Source organism: Neomonachus schauinslandi, chromosome 7 (assembly GCF_002201575.2).
Source record: "Neomonachus schauinslandi chromosome 7, ASM220157v2, whole genome shotgun sequence".
Taxonomy (NCBI): domain Eukaryota; kingdom Metazoa; phylum Chordata; class Mammalia; order Carnivora; family Phocidae; genus Neomonachus; species Neomonachus schauinslandi.
In genome coordinates, this window is record NC_058409.1 from 86,256,351 (window position 1) to 86,269,621 (window position 13,271).

The window sequence follows — 13,271 nt, forward strand, 5'->3', positions numbered from 1 at the left end:
AAGTCACAATCTGATTAACCGTATAGTTTGCCAAATACATGGACTTTGTAGAAAAATCTTCCTTTTAGTAAGCTGGCTTTCGTAACACACTAGAAATATTTCAGGTACAACAAGGCCTTTGCACTAGGCCTTAAAAGGAGGTTATATAGCATGAAAAGAAATCTGCATATAAGAACACCCACTGAAGAAAGGCTAAGGACAGAGCTGAGGGGATACAGTGGCAAACAGTTTTGCGGGAAGGACATAATGCGATATGAGCTGAGAGAGAATATGAGAAAAGAAATCAATAGGATTAATCTGGGTAGATGGATGGGAGGTAGGCAGGAGAGTTTATCTGGTGGCAGTAAGGGAGATGTATAGGAGAAAGGACATTAAGACAGAAGAGGGAAAACTACATGAACCATCAAAAGAAAGCAAAAGAGAAAAAAGTGACATTCTGTGGAAGAGGTAAGAGAAAATAAATTTTAAGCACATTGCTGAATTCCAGGAACTTGTTCCTTTCAATTTAGCAGTTTACCATATTATTATCCTAATACTCTGAATGATCACCTTCAGCTTTCTCCCTACACGGGCAAAAATGTCCTAAGCCTCTATTCTGTCTCTGTTGTCTAATAGGATAATCTTAGATAATGGGACCAGCAATTCTCAGGCTTTCTGGACTCAGGATAACTTTATACTCTTGAAAAATGATGGAGATTCCCAAAGAAGTTTTGTTTATGTAGGCTAAAAATATTAAACTTACTAAACTGGAACCAAAACTAAGAAATTTTAAAAATATTTATTAATTCACTTAAAAATAATAAATCTATTAAATCTAATAAAATAATAAATCTAGTAAATATTTAGAGCATCCAGTTAAGCATCTGACTGGATTTCGGCTCAGGTCATAAAAATTATTAATAAATCTAATAAAATATTTATTAATTCACTTAAAAGTAACAATAAACATATTGTTAATATAAATAACATTTTTGTAAAAATAACTATTTTCTAAAATAAATTGTTAGTGAGCTAACAAGTTTTACATTTTTGCAAATATTTTATTTTTTAAAAGATTTATTTACTTGGGCGGGGGGGAGGAGGAGAGAAAAAGCGTGACACAGCAGGGGGAGGGGACAGGGAGAGAGAATCCCAAGCGGACTCCCCGCCAAGCGGGGAGCTCAACACAAGGGCTCAATCTCATGAACCCTAAATCATGACCTGAGCTGAAACCAAGAATCGGACACTCAACCAACTGCACCACCCAGGTGCCACTCAACTACATGAGTGCTTTAACTTAAGTTAACCTTCAGTATGCAACAGAACCACTTTAGTGTACTTCTATTTTATTATAACAGAATATTAAAACAATGTTCACCTGAGGGTTGAGATTTAATAAAATTAATAAATGTTATTCAAGAACATTCTTATGTGAAACTTCCTTTTTTTTTTTTTTTTTTACTGAGACATGTGGTAATACAGAATACAATGACTGATTCTACTTGTATGTTTTAGAGCCACTGCCTTGATCTGTATTAGGTGCCAGCAGTTTTACCCACCACTGGTTTTTGAACCATCAGTACAAATGTCAACAAACTATAAAAGGCATGTGTTATCTTATTATTGTTATGAAAAGAGTTATGATTTCATGGAAGCCCCTAAAAGGGCCTCTGGGTCCTTACCCCTTCCCAAGGATCATGGATCACACTTTTGAGGGCTGCTGCTGCAGCTACTAAGTTTTCTACGTGGCTCAGTTATCATTATGAGTATCCATTACTGGATTCAACAGCTTTTCAGTTAGGATGCTCCATGTCAGGAATGCTATGGGCACCCTCACTCTAAACCATCTCATTCATTTCATCCCACTCTGGAATTAGAAATGGTCTAATGCTGGGGCACCTGGGTGGCTCAGTCAGTTAAGCATCTGACTGGATTTTGGCTCAGGTCATAATCTCAGGGTTATGAGATCAAGCCCCTCGTCAGGCTCCATGCCCAGCATGGAGCCTCCATAAAATTCTCTCTCTCTCTCCTTAAAAAAGTAAAAAGAAAGGTCTAATGCTGACACTGTTTCATCGTCCCATCTCCAAGAAATGTAGAAAACTTTTGGAGCTTACACTTCAGCCTCCCAGAAACCTGTTTTTAGTCTAAGACTAGAATTATAGAAAGTTATATTTAAATGCTATTGAATACCAAAACTCTTATCTCTAACTTTCTTCTAAACAAAAGAAGGGTGGTACGATAAAGAGGCAGCAGTACTTACCACAAGATTATTATAAGAAGCAGGTATTATAAGAACAAAGAAAAATGTCCACTTTGTGAATTAAAACATCTCTACACCAAAGGTTCCCTTTCTATCCACAGAACTGCACTTAACATTCTTTTTATTTATTCTGTATTAGCAGCATAGTTTGAGGATACAAACCATGTCCTGGTGTAAAACTCTAGTCAGTAAGTATAACTTTTCCTTAAATTGTCATGTTACATAAATCTTCTAAGAACACACACTCTAAACTGACCATTTTCAATCACATAAAGCAGTCAAAAAAACTTCTTTTTTGGCTTTAGCACTATTTAGTATATCCAAATTTCTCAAAAGGGATGGTCATTCAATTACACATTTTGACTTTTCAAATGAGTCCCTCTGAGGGCACCTGGGTGGCTCAGCTGGTTAAGCATCTGACTCTTAATTTCAGCTCAGATCATGCTCTCAGGGTCATGAGACTGAGCCCCATGTTGGGCTCAAGCTGGGTGTGGAGCTTGCTTAAGCATCTCCCTCTCCTCCACTCGCACACATGCTCTCTCTCAAATAAATAAACAAATATCAGTCCCTCAAAATGTTCATAACCAGCCAAGTTTTCGTGAAATTGCATTACCAGTAAGTATTCAAAAACAGGAAAGTGAGACAAATTGTTACCCCCCAAATTACTAATCAACAAAATTTCGTCAATTTGAAAAGTAATGAAGAAACTAGGTAAGAGAACTGGTGCCACCCTTAACATCAAAAAATAGTGAAGCAACGTCCACAACAGTCTTAGAACATGGAGCTTAAAAGTTTTATAGCAAACCAACACAGGCTTATGGTATAGAGGCAAGTGATGAATAGCCTCAAGCAGAGGATTATAGCACCTGTGGGTGCTTCCTGGAAGTTAAGCCCACCACAGGAAAAATTAAAATAAGGAAATGAGAACTATAAAAGCACCACAGTAAATAGACTAGTGATGATTACTAAATCATCCACCTACAGTAACTAGCAAAAATGAGGCTGTGAAAAATGGAAAGAAAAAGCATATAAGCAGCAAAACATTGACTATTCTAAAGGAGATATTTTAAGTTGAAGGAAAAAAAGATACAAAATTTATTTTTCCTCCACTTTAGAAGAACTTCTAGGAATTAATATCCCTAACAGTGAGGAAACATTTTACAGACATTCATAAATTCCTTCACTTTCCCTTTGTTTCGTCCCTTTAAATTCATGAATAAATGATTTAACAAAAAAGATACACAATTGTACGATATAATACCATCTTCTAGAACTGTTTCTATCTAGGTATCTACCCCTGCTATCTGGGTATGTGCACAAATGTCTTAAGTAGTATCACTTAAAATTAAGCAATGGTTTTTTCTGATGGTGGGACTTGGGACAATTTAGATTATTTATTTGTTTGTTTATTTCCTCCCACCCTCCCTCCGATTTAGATTGATTGATTTCCTCCCTCCAGTTTATCTTTCCCTCCCCCCCCAGCTTTATTGAGATATAACTGATCTATAACATTGTGTAAGGTTAAAGTGTACAACAGAAATACTAGATGTATGTATATACTGTGAAATGATTGCTGAAATAAGTTTAGGTAACACATCCAACACCTCACATAGTTACAATTTTTTTTCTTTTTGGTGGGGTAGTGAGAATTTTTAAGATCTACTCTCTTTAGCAGCTTGCAAATATACAATACAGTATCGTTAACTACAGTTACCATGCTGTACATTAAGTCCCCCAAACTTACTCATCTTCTAACTGGAGATCATATTCTCCCATTTTCCAAGGGTGATTTTATTTCCTTTGCCATGTCTTTTTCTTTATTGTTTCATTTGTTTATCATTTATTTTTTTAAACATCTATTTATTTATTTAATAGAGTGTGCGTGTACACATGCATGCATGCGAGAAGTAGGGGAGAGGGGAATGGGCAGAGGGAGAGAGAAGCTCAAGCAGACTCTGTGATAAGCGCTGAGCCCAAGGCAGGGCTCGATCCCACTACCCTAAGATCACGACCTGAGCCAAAACCAATAGTCAGATGCTCAACCGACTGTGCCGCCCAGGTGCCCTTCATTTGTTCATTTTAATAAAAATAAGGTCATTATTCAAAATAATAAAATAAAACCTCTCCCTATTGGGGGAAAAAAACAAGTTTAAACGTTTGCTATGTTATCATTAATTCAAGACATTACTTCCAATATTTCTCTAGTAACGATGTGAGAAAATAATTTTTGTTGCAATTAGAATATTGTATTAATCTCTTTTTAGACTATTCATATATTAAGCAGTCCTGTCTTACCTTCTGAGCATACAAAACACCAGCTAACATTAACGTGCTCATGATTTCGGCAGCCCCGCCTAGGTGTAAAGTGATTAGGGCAGATGATACTATTAGATGCAAGAATCTTGGACCCGGCAGCCAGGCAAAAGTCATTGGCATGGTATGCCACAGGGCAGCGGACACAGCGCATCAGACGACCTAAAATTACAAGAAGCAGGAAAACCAGTAGTAAAAGAAAAACAAAGAAAACATAAAAGCAACATGAGTTTTGAAATCTCTTTGTCAGCACTGAGAAAATGTCACTAACAGAAGGAAGCACTACTAGGACAAGGGATCACAAAACACACAATTCCCTATGAAAAGCTCAGATGGGAGCTATGTGATAAGCTGCCATAAAGGAGTCAGATCCCACAACTGTTAAGTGAGCCTGCCTCACCAAGGAAAGCCCTATTCAATCCACTGCCCTGACTTCTAGGAAACCTGGCATCAGCCTCAAACTAAATAGGTGGGATGTGCACAATCAGAATAAAAAGGCAGCTAGGAGAAAGACTAATGCTTGCTTTCATTGCCTGGTACTGAATGATTCTTAAAGCCTGAATTTTTAGATGAATGAAACTTTTCACCCCTTCCAGATAAAATATGTCCTCTAATATACATCACCTACTAAAAACCATTACCCAAACCTAAATGCAATCTACAATAGCAACTGAAAAGGGGAAAGTAAGCTGATGGTTAAACTATAATTTTGATCAAGCAAGTGAAATTACTGTACTTAAGACTGATGAGATCTATAGGCTCAGGAAATCATATTACAAAAGGTACTGCCAGTCTAATTAGAAGAAAAGGCAAAACACTGGTAAATGTTTCCTGTTCAATCCCTTATGGGAGAAGTAGGGACTCCCTGGGCATACTTTTGGAAACCTCAGCTCTCAACCTAACTATAAAGCAGGAAAGAGGTGTCAGGATAAAAGTTTCCAATTTAAAAAACAAATCAACACAAAACAAAAACCTCAATTCTGCCCTAAATTCATACCTGAATAATATCACATCTGACAACCACAGAGATAAAGGGTTCACAGGAAAAGAATGCATTTTGGTCTAATGGAGTAGGGAGAGGAAGACCTACAGCAAAACACTTTCTCAAACTAAATATCACGTGAAATCCAAATATTTGAAGCCACCACATAACAACAGGGCTCCACAGAATACAATGTGGCAACTGTTGGACTAGTCCATTATTTTCTTCTCTCTCACATAAAATGCTGGTACTCTGACAAAAGCTAGAGGCCATGAAGAGACATGCCACATCGCATCTGGAAATACACACTACCAATGACACCAAGGTTCTATAATTAGACCAGTCCATGTGAGAAACCCGTACCTTTAGATGCAGAAACACTGGCTGGATTAGCAGCATGGCAGGTTATACAGATGTGGAGGGAGCACCGGAAGCCCTTGTTCTGCATGACAGTGGGTGGATACTTCTGGACACATTCTTCATGGTAAAACTTTCCACACAAGGGCAAAAGGCACCTTTTAACATCTTCTCCACTCTGCTTACAAACAAAACAGGTATGGATTCCTGGTAAACAAAAGGAAGGTAATAAATTAACACCAATTCAAGAAATCATCCAATGCTAAACCATTAGATGAAAAGTTTGTTAAGTACACAATTCTGTACCAAGTTCCAATATGGGGGGGGGCCCTCCATACCACCAAGCAATTCTCCAACACCAGCTGGATGTCTTACAATTCAACTCACTTCTGAAACTATATACATGGAGGTAACATATCCCACAGGTTAAGGACTGAATTCTACAAGACGGCCCTTGCCCCCAACTTCAGATGCCAGTCTCAAGTCCAGGTTGTCACCTATACTTCTGACTGGCTATAAATAGAGGTTCCTACAACCTCCACTTCCTTGGGTTTAATTTGCTATAATGGCTCATAGAACTCAGAGAAACATTTTATTTACTGAATCACCAGTTTATCATGAAAAGATAATACTCATGAATAGCTACATGGAAGAGATGCATAGGGCAAGGTATGAGGAAAGGGTGTAGAGCTTCCATGCCCTCTGCAAGAGCACCACTTTATTCTGAATCTCCACATACCCACCAATACAGAAGCTTCCGAAACCCATCCTTTTGGGTTTTGATGGAGACTTCATTGCAAAGGCTGATTAAACCACTGGCCACGGGGGATTGACCTAACCTCCAGCCCCCTCCCCTCCCTAGAGATTAGGGGGATAGGAGTGAGAGTTCTAGCCCTCTAATCATAAGGTTGGTTCTACTGGCAATCAAGCCCCCATCCTCAGGTGTGTCTTTTATTAACATAATAAAACACACACAAAGCACATCTTTATCACTCTCACCACTTAGGAGAGGCCAAGATTTTGGGAGCTCTGTGCCACAAGCTAAAGATCAAAATATGTATGTTTTATTATAAATCACAATATCACAGTAAAGAACTTTGTAATAGACTGATCAGACTGATAACATGAACCTACTGAACAATCTTAAGATCATTAAGTGAGAAACTCTTGATAATATATGCTTGCTGATGTGATGCAATAGAAAGTACACATTACCTACAAAGCATTCCTGCCAAAAGAAAACTGACCTGAAATTAATCCAGCCTCTAGATCTAACTACACGTTTCCAGGAAATATGGAAGATAGAGGAACAAGTTAAGGACACCTGAAAGATGCAATCAACCAAATATGCAATGCAGAAATTTTAGCAGGACAAATGTTAAGACCGTTGTCTTAACAAATAAACGACATTAAAAAACAGGATGAGGGTGTACTGTTGTAGATTAAAAGAAATTTAAGAGACATATCAAAAAATACAATAAAGGCAGTCTTATTTGGATCTTGATTAAAATACTGTAAGAAGACATCTTTGAGACATATGGGAAAATGTGAAAATGGGACTGGGCAGTAGGTGACACACAGAAGTTACTGTATAATTTTTCTACATATTAGATATATTTTTTTAAGTTGTGCTAGACCTTTTGAAATATATGGGTAAAGCACTGGGTATTATATAAGACTGATGAATCACAGACCTGTACCCCTGAAACAAATAAAAAATAAAAAGAAATATATGGGTAAACACAGGCAGAAAACTGGTAACTACTGAAGCTAATGATGAATACATGGGGTTGTTTTATACTGTTCTACTTTTGTAAATGTCTGAAGATTTCTGTAATACAAAGTTTAAGAAAAGGGAAATTAAAAAAAAGAAACTACCTGTCTCTGAGAAGCAATACAAAGTAAGGGAAAGAACCCAAGCTTGAGAGACAGACCTGAACATGAATCTTGCCCCCGACACTTGCTGGAAACAGGAATTCATTAAAATAACCCACCACACCTACGAACAGTAAGATTACCCAGCTAATAATGATTTTTAAGAAAAAATTTTAATTATGCATTTGGAAATAAGCAAACTATTTACTGCCTGATGCCAATATTAAACTGGAATAACCTAAATTATGGTGTGGTCACTCCACATTAGGAAAATAGGGTGAGCCACAAGAAAAAAGAAATGACTCCTTTATTCTTACTCTATTCATCTTGACTAAAATTAGGGTAAAATTTCCTACCCTCAAAAATAATAACTCTACCTCACATCATATATACAAATCAATTCAAAATAGACCTTAGACATAAAGCTGAAACCAAAAACTATAAAATTTTTGTTAGAAAACAAAGAAAAGCTTTGTGACATTGGGTTATACAAGATTTCTTCAATATGACACCAAAACAAAATCTCTAAAGAGAACAAACTGATAAACAACATCATTACAACTAAAAAACTGCTCTTCAAAAGACTCAATTAAGAAAATGAAAAACCAACCCACAGTTTGGTAGAATAATTTTACAAGTATGTATCTGATAAATAACTTGTATCCAGAATATATATAATGAACGCTTAAAACGCAACAGTAAGAAAATAAACAACCAAATTAAAAAAAAAAAAAAAGATTTGAACAGATACTTCATCAAGGAACACGGCAAAAAAGCACATTAAAAAGATGCACATCATCTGTCATTAGGAAAATGCACATTAAAACCATAATGAGATACCACTACACATCTGTCCAAATGACTAAAATTAAAAAGACTGACAATACCAAGTGTTGATGAAGATGTGGAAGAACTGAAACTCTCATACATTACTGATGAGAATGTAAAATGTGTACAAACACTTTGGAAGTTTCTTAAAAAGTTAAACATATAGGGCGCCTGGGTGGCTCAGTTGGTTAAGCGACTGCCTTCGGCTCAGGTCATGATCCTGGAGTCCCTGGATCGAGTCCCGCATCGGGCTCCCTGCTCGGCGGGGAGTCTGCTTCTCCCTCTGACCCTCCCCCCTCTCATGTGCTTGCTCTCTCTCATTCTCTCTCTCTCTCAAAAAAAAAAAAAAAAAAAGTTAAACATATATCTACCATGCCATTCCGCCCTTAGGTATTTACAGAAGTAAAAAGAAAATGTATCCATACAAAGACATGAATGTTCACAGCAGCTTTATTAACAATACTCCAACCTCAGAACAACCCAAACGTACATCAATAGATGAATGAATATGTATCACCAACTGTGATACATCCATACAATGGAATACTACCCAGCAATAAAAAGGAATGAACTCTCAATACCTACAACAATGTTGAATCTCAAATTAACTATGCTGACGGATGGTTTCACAGGTCTATGTACACACACATATATATGTCAGAACTTATCAAACTATACTTTGTGCAGTACTGCACATCAACCATACCTCAATAAAGCTATTTTAAGAAAGAGAATGAACTACTGATACACACATTAACACAGATGAGTGTGAAAAACATTACGCTGAGCTAGACACAAAAAACTACATACATTTTGTTCCACTTATATGAAACTCTTAAAAAAGATAAATCTAATGTGTAGTTACAGAAAGCAGATCATTGTTTGCCTGAAATAGGATTGGGGGAGGGGGAAATGAGGGGCATAAGGATCAACTGGGACTAAGTACAAGGGAACTTTCCGGAGTGATGGAAATGTTCTGAATCTTCATTATGTTTGTGGTTACATAGGTGTTTATAAATCAAAACCTATCAAAACATACATTAAAACTAGTGCATTTTATAGTAGGTAAATTATACTTCAGTAAGGTTAATTCTTTAAAAAATACCTTTGCCTTAACTTGTTCAGAGAATATCACATTATAATAAAGATAAGACTAGCAAAACTGGATTATCTGTACAAAAGGCAAGATCTTTCTAAGGTTAGGATAAGAGATATGCACATACCTAAAATTTTTTTTCCTAAATTTCATTTATAGGGCTGGATGGTACTATTTCCCATAATGATCAAAAGCCCACTGTGCAGGAGGCAAAATAACCCAACAATTTTGTCTTCCAGCTTTTATTCCCACATTGCTAAAAGTAGTGGCAGAAAGAGGAGATAACTCAATATGACACAGCCACTGATTTACAGACACAAGTTAATTCTGTCTCTTGCTCCCACAGGGGCTACTCTAAACCTACACTCTACCTTCAAGTTAGAAATCACCTTTCCCCCATCATTCTCATCGAACTAAGAAAAAACACTGGCTTCTTTATTCTGCCTCCCAACTCCAAGGTACATTCCTGGTTTATCTTTTCCTCTCTTCAAGATTATTCTCTCCTGTCACTTTGTAGCTATACTCCACTAATTATTCCCTCTCCTGTTGCAGGAATTTATTTCCCTATGTGGTTCTTAACATTCATCCTACAAACACTCAAGATGTTCTTCCTGTTGACCCTATAATATCCTCCCTTCAGCTACTGCCCTCTTTTTCCATGGATATCAAGCTTTCGTAAGATGTAGTGTATACTGCTATCCATTTGCCCTTCAACCAGGTTTAGTGTGGCACCCTCTGGCAAAAAGTCAAGCCTTTTCTCACTGCTAAATATAATAGCCTCTTATCACCCCAGAACATCCTTGGTCTCTTTGCCACATATGCCCCTGCTGATGACACCCCACTCTCCCTGGCTTCACAGACATTCTTTGACTAGCTCCTCCTCACCCTCCAGTGTTTTTTTTAAATGTGGGCACCCCCTGAGTACTTTTGTTGGTCCTTTTCTCCCTCTCCAGATGCTTTCTCCTTGGCAGGTTTATTCACACTTGCAGTTTTAATGACTTAGGAGTGAGCTTTTAGCCCCCATTTTTTCTTACTACTTAAATGCTATAACATTCACATATAATACTGAAGAAAGAACAATCTCCTTAGCATAGCTTGTGAGGTACTTTACAGGTGGTTACATCTGACCATTCTTAGTTTCTGAGCCAATCTATGTAACTCTCAAAATACGTCTTTCCTTTTTTGGTAAACAGTTTTGTTCACCTATGATATACACACAGAAAAGTACAGCATCCTAAGTGTACAGTTCACAAATAATCAAAGAAAACATGCTTATGTAATCACCACTCAACTCAAGAAATATAAAACATCACCAGTAATCCAGAAACCCTCCTTGTCACTACCAATGCCTCTTTCCTAAAGTATCTTAAACTCTAAACACACTAACCTATGCCTCAATATTCTATACTTTCATTACTGGACCTTCTTGTTCTTCACCTCCCCACACCAATTTCCATGCCTCTTTTAAAGATAAATTCAGTTATCTTCCTCTGTGGAACTGGCTCATCTTTGTTCACTTATCACTACAAATCTATCTCTACTACAATCCTTCTGCATTATATTATACTATCCATTCATTATTCACTTGATATTCTTTTCTACAGGCAAAGATCACACAGCACCTATCTGCGTCTGTAGCAACTAGCCCAGTTATTGCCACAAAAAGTGTCTGCAATAAACGTTGGGAATTTTTCCTGAAAAACTTAAAACTCAAACATCTTTGAAGAAAACCCCATCTATATCTACTTCACCTGTGCGACATTCATTGCAGATAAATTTTCCTCTTGGCATCTCAGTTAATCCAAGGCACTCCAGGTGGAAAGCCCCACAGCACTGAGCCTCACATAACAGCAGCTCACCCAGTTTCTCACAGTTCTGTTAAGAGAAAGAAAACAGGTATGTCTATAGAGAAAAGATTTTTAAAGTCCCAAGCAGGCGGCCTTCATGAAGGCAAAGATTAAGCAGCAGCTTTCCAGAAAGAAGAAAGCTCACCATTTATTCAGCCAATATTTAATGATTTAACTCCTCTATGCCAGGTTCCACAAAGTCCCTGGCTCTCATGATTCATATATTCTAAGGATTGAAAATACAAGTAAACAAACAGGAAAGATATCAAATAATGATAAACATTAAGTAGAGAATTCAAACAGCTACTTAGTGATTGGGAATGGCCTCTCAGACGGAGTTCTGAACTCCAAGTCAGTCACATGATCTGACAGAAAGACCAGGAAGACAAATACAGAAAGTCCACAGATAGGAAAAACTATGTCATGTCTGAGAATCACAAGGAAAGTCAGTGGACTAAAATGAACAAAAGTCAGAAGTGGTAGAAGATGAGGTAAGAAAAAGGCAACAGCCTGATTGTGTGGCTTTACACATTATGCTACAGTTTCAAATTTTATTCTAATTACAGAGGTGTGCCATTAGAGGGCTTTAATAAGGGAAGGCTAAAGTCATATTTAAAAACAGATTCCTCTGATTACTCATGGAAAATGAGTTCAAGAATGAGAAAGGTGAGAAGAGTAGCAAAGAGACAATCAAGAAGCCTACTGTAACAGTTCAAGCAAGAGATACTGGTTAGCTAGACTTGGGTTGTTAACAGTCTCAAAAGGGCTCTAATCAAGGTTTGAACAATGTTTGAGTTACATCTACAACCATCTCAGAGAGGTCACCTTTGAGATGATCTCATCTAAGACAGGGTGTCATTTATGATAGGGCGTTAGGAAATAAAGATCTGGCTCTGTCGCTTTCAAAACATAAGATTTATGAAAATTCTGCAAATTCCCAACATTTGTTACTTTCATCCCTCTAACATCCTGACGTTTCCCCATAGTGATCAGCAGGAAAATACTAAAAATGGAAAAGAGTCTTATTGTGGAAGACAAGAAAGAGGGAAGGCGACTAGATAAGTCTAATATCTTCAAGAACCCAAAGAAACAACAGGTCTTGGCCACTTAACATCAAACCTTAAATAAACAAATGAGTAGGAGAGCTTTGGGAAAAAATGCCAGAGGCAGCCAGGGATAAAGAGCAGACAGACCCCAAAGTCTTAACCTATAGTGTAAATTAGTCTTACACTTTGGCTCTTCCATTATCCCCTATTCACAGATAAAAATTGACAAATGCCATAAATATTACCTACTTTCTTTTCTTTATTCACAGTGTCAATGATACCAGCTCTTACGTACAATAAACAAATTCGCCATCACTATTTAAACAGGAAAACTTCAATTACAGTATATATCAAAGAATGTTTTCAAGTTAAGCAAATGTTACAGACTAACCCTTTAACAGGGATGACCATGTAATTTCATCTTTCAAAATGGTAACCATGTGAGTGAAAGGACATGATATTAATAAATTAAACAAGGACAACAGATAAAGAGTGATCCAAACAATCCAGGACCACAAGGCAACTATCCCTTTAACCATTTTTTGTTGATAATCTTTGTGGCCATACAGTCTTTAAGGACTAACACTGTGTGTGGGTGCTGATCTGAATATGATCAACCTTCTTTATATAATAGTAAAAATGAAAAAACAAAGAAACTTGAGTTGAAATTCTATTGTTTATCATAACA

At 37.1% G+C, this 13,271-nt stretch overlaps 1 protein-coding gene across 1 annotated transcript in view; it reads right to left on the bottom strand.

The window, feature by feature from the left end:
• NSD1 (nuclear receptor binding SET domain protein 1) overlaps positions 1-13,271 on the bottom strand; it is a 139,560-nt gene that overhangs the window by 26,557 nt on the left and 99,732 nt on the right. Inside the window, exons 12-14 of the mRNA XM_044917101.1 lie at positions 11,442-11,565; positions 5,898-6,098; positions 4,535-4,714 (exon numbers count right to left, since the gene is read on the bottom strand). Of these exons, the coding sequence (XP_044773036.1) occupies positions 4,535-4,714; positions 5,898-6,098; positions 11,442-11,565 (505 nt within the window). The remainder of the gene's footprint in view (positions 1-4,534; positions 4,715-5,897; positions 6,099-11,441; positions 11,566-13,271) is intronic.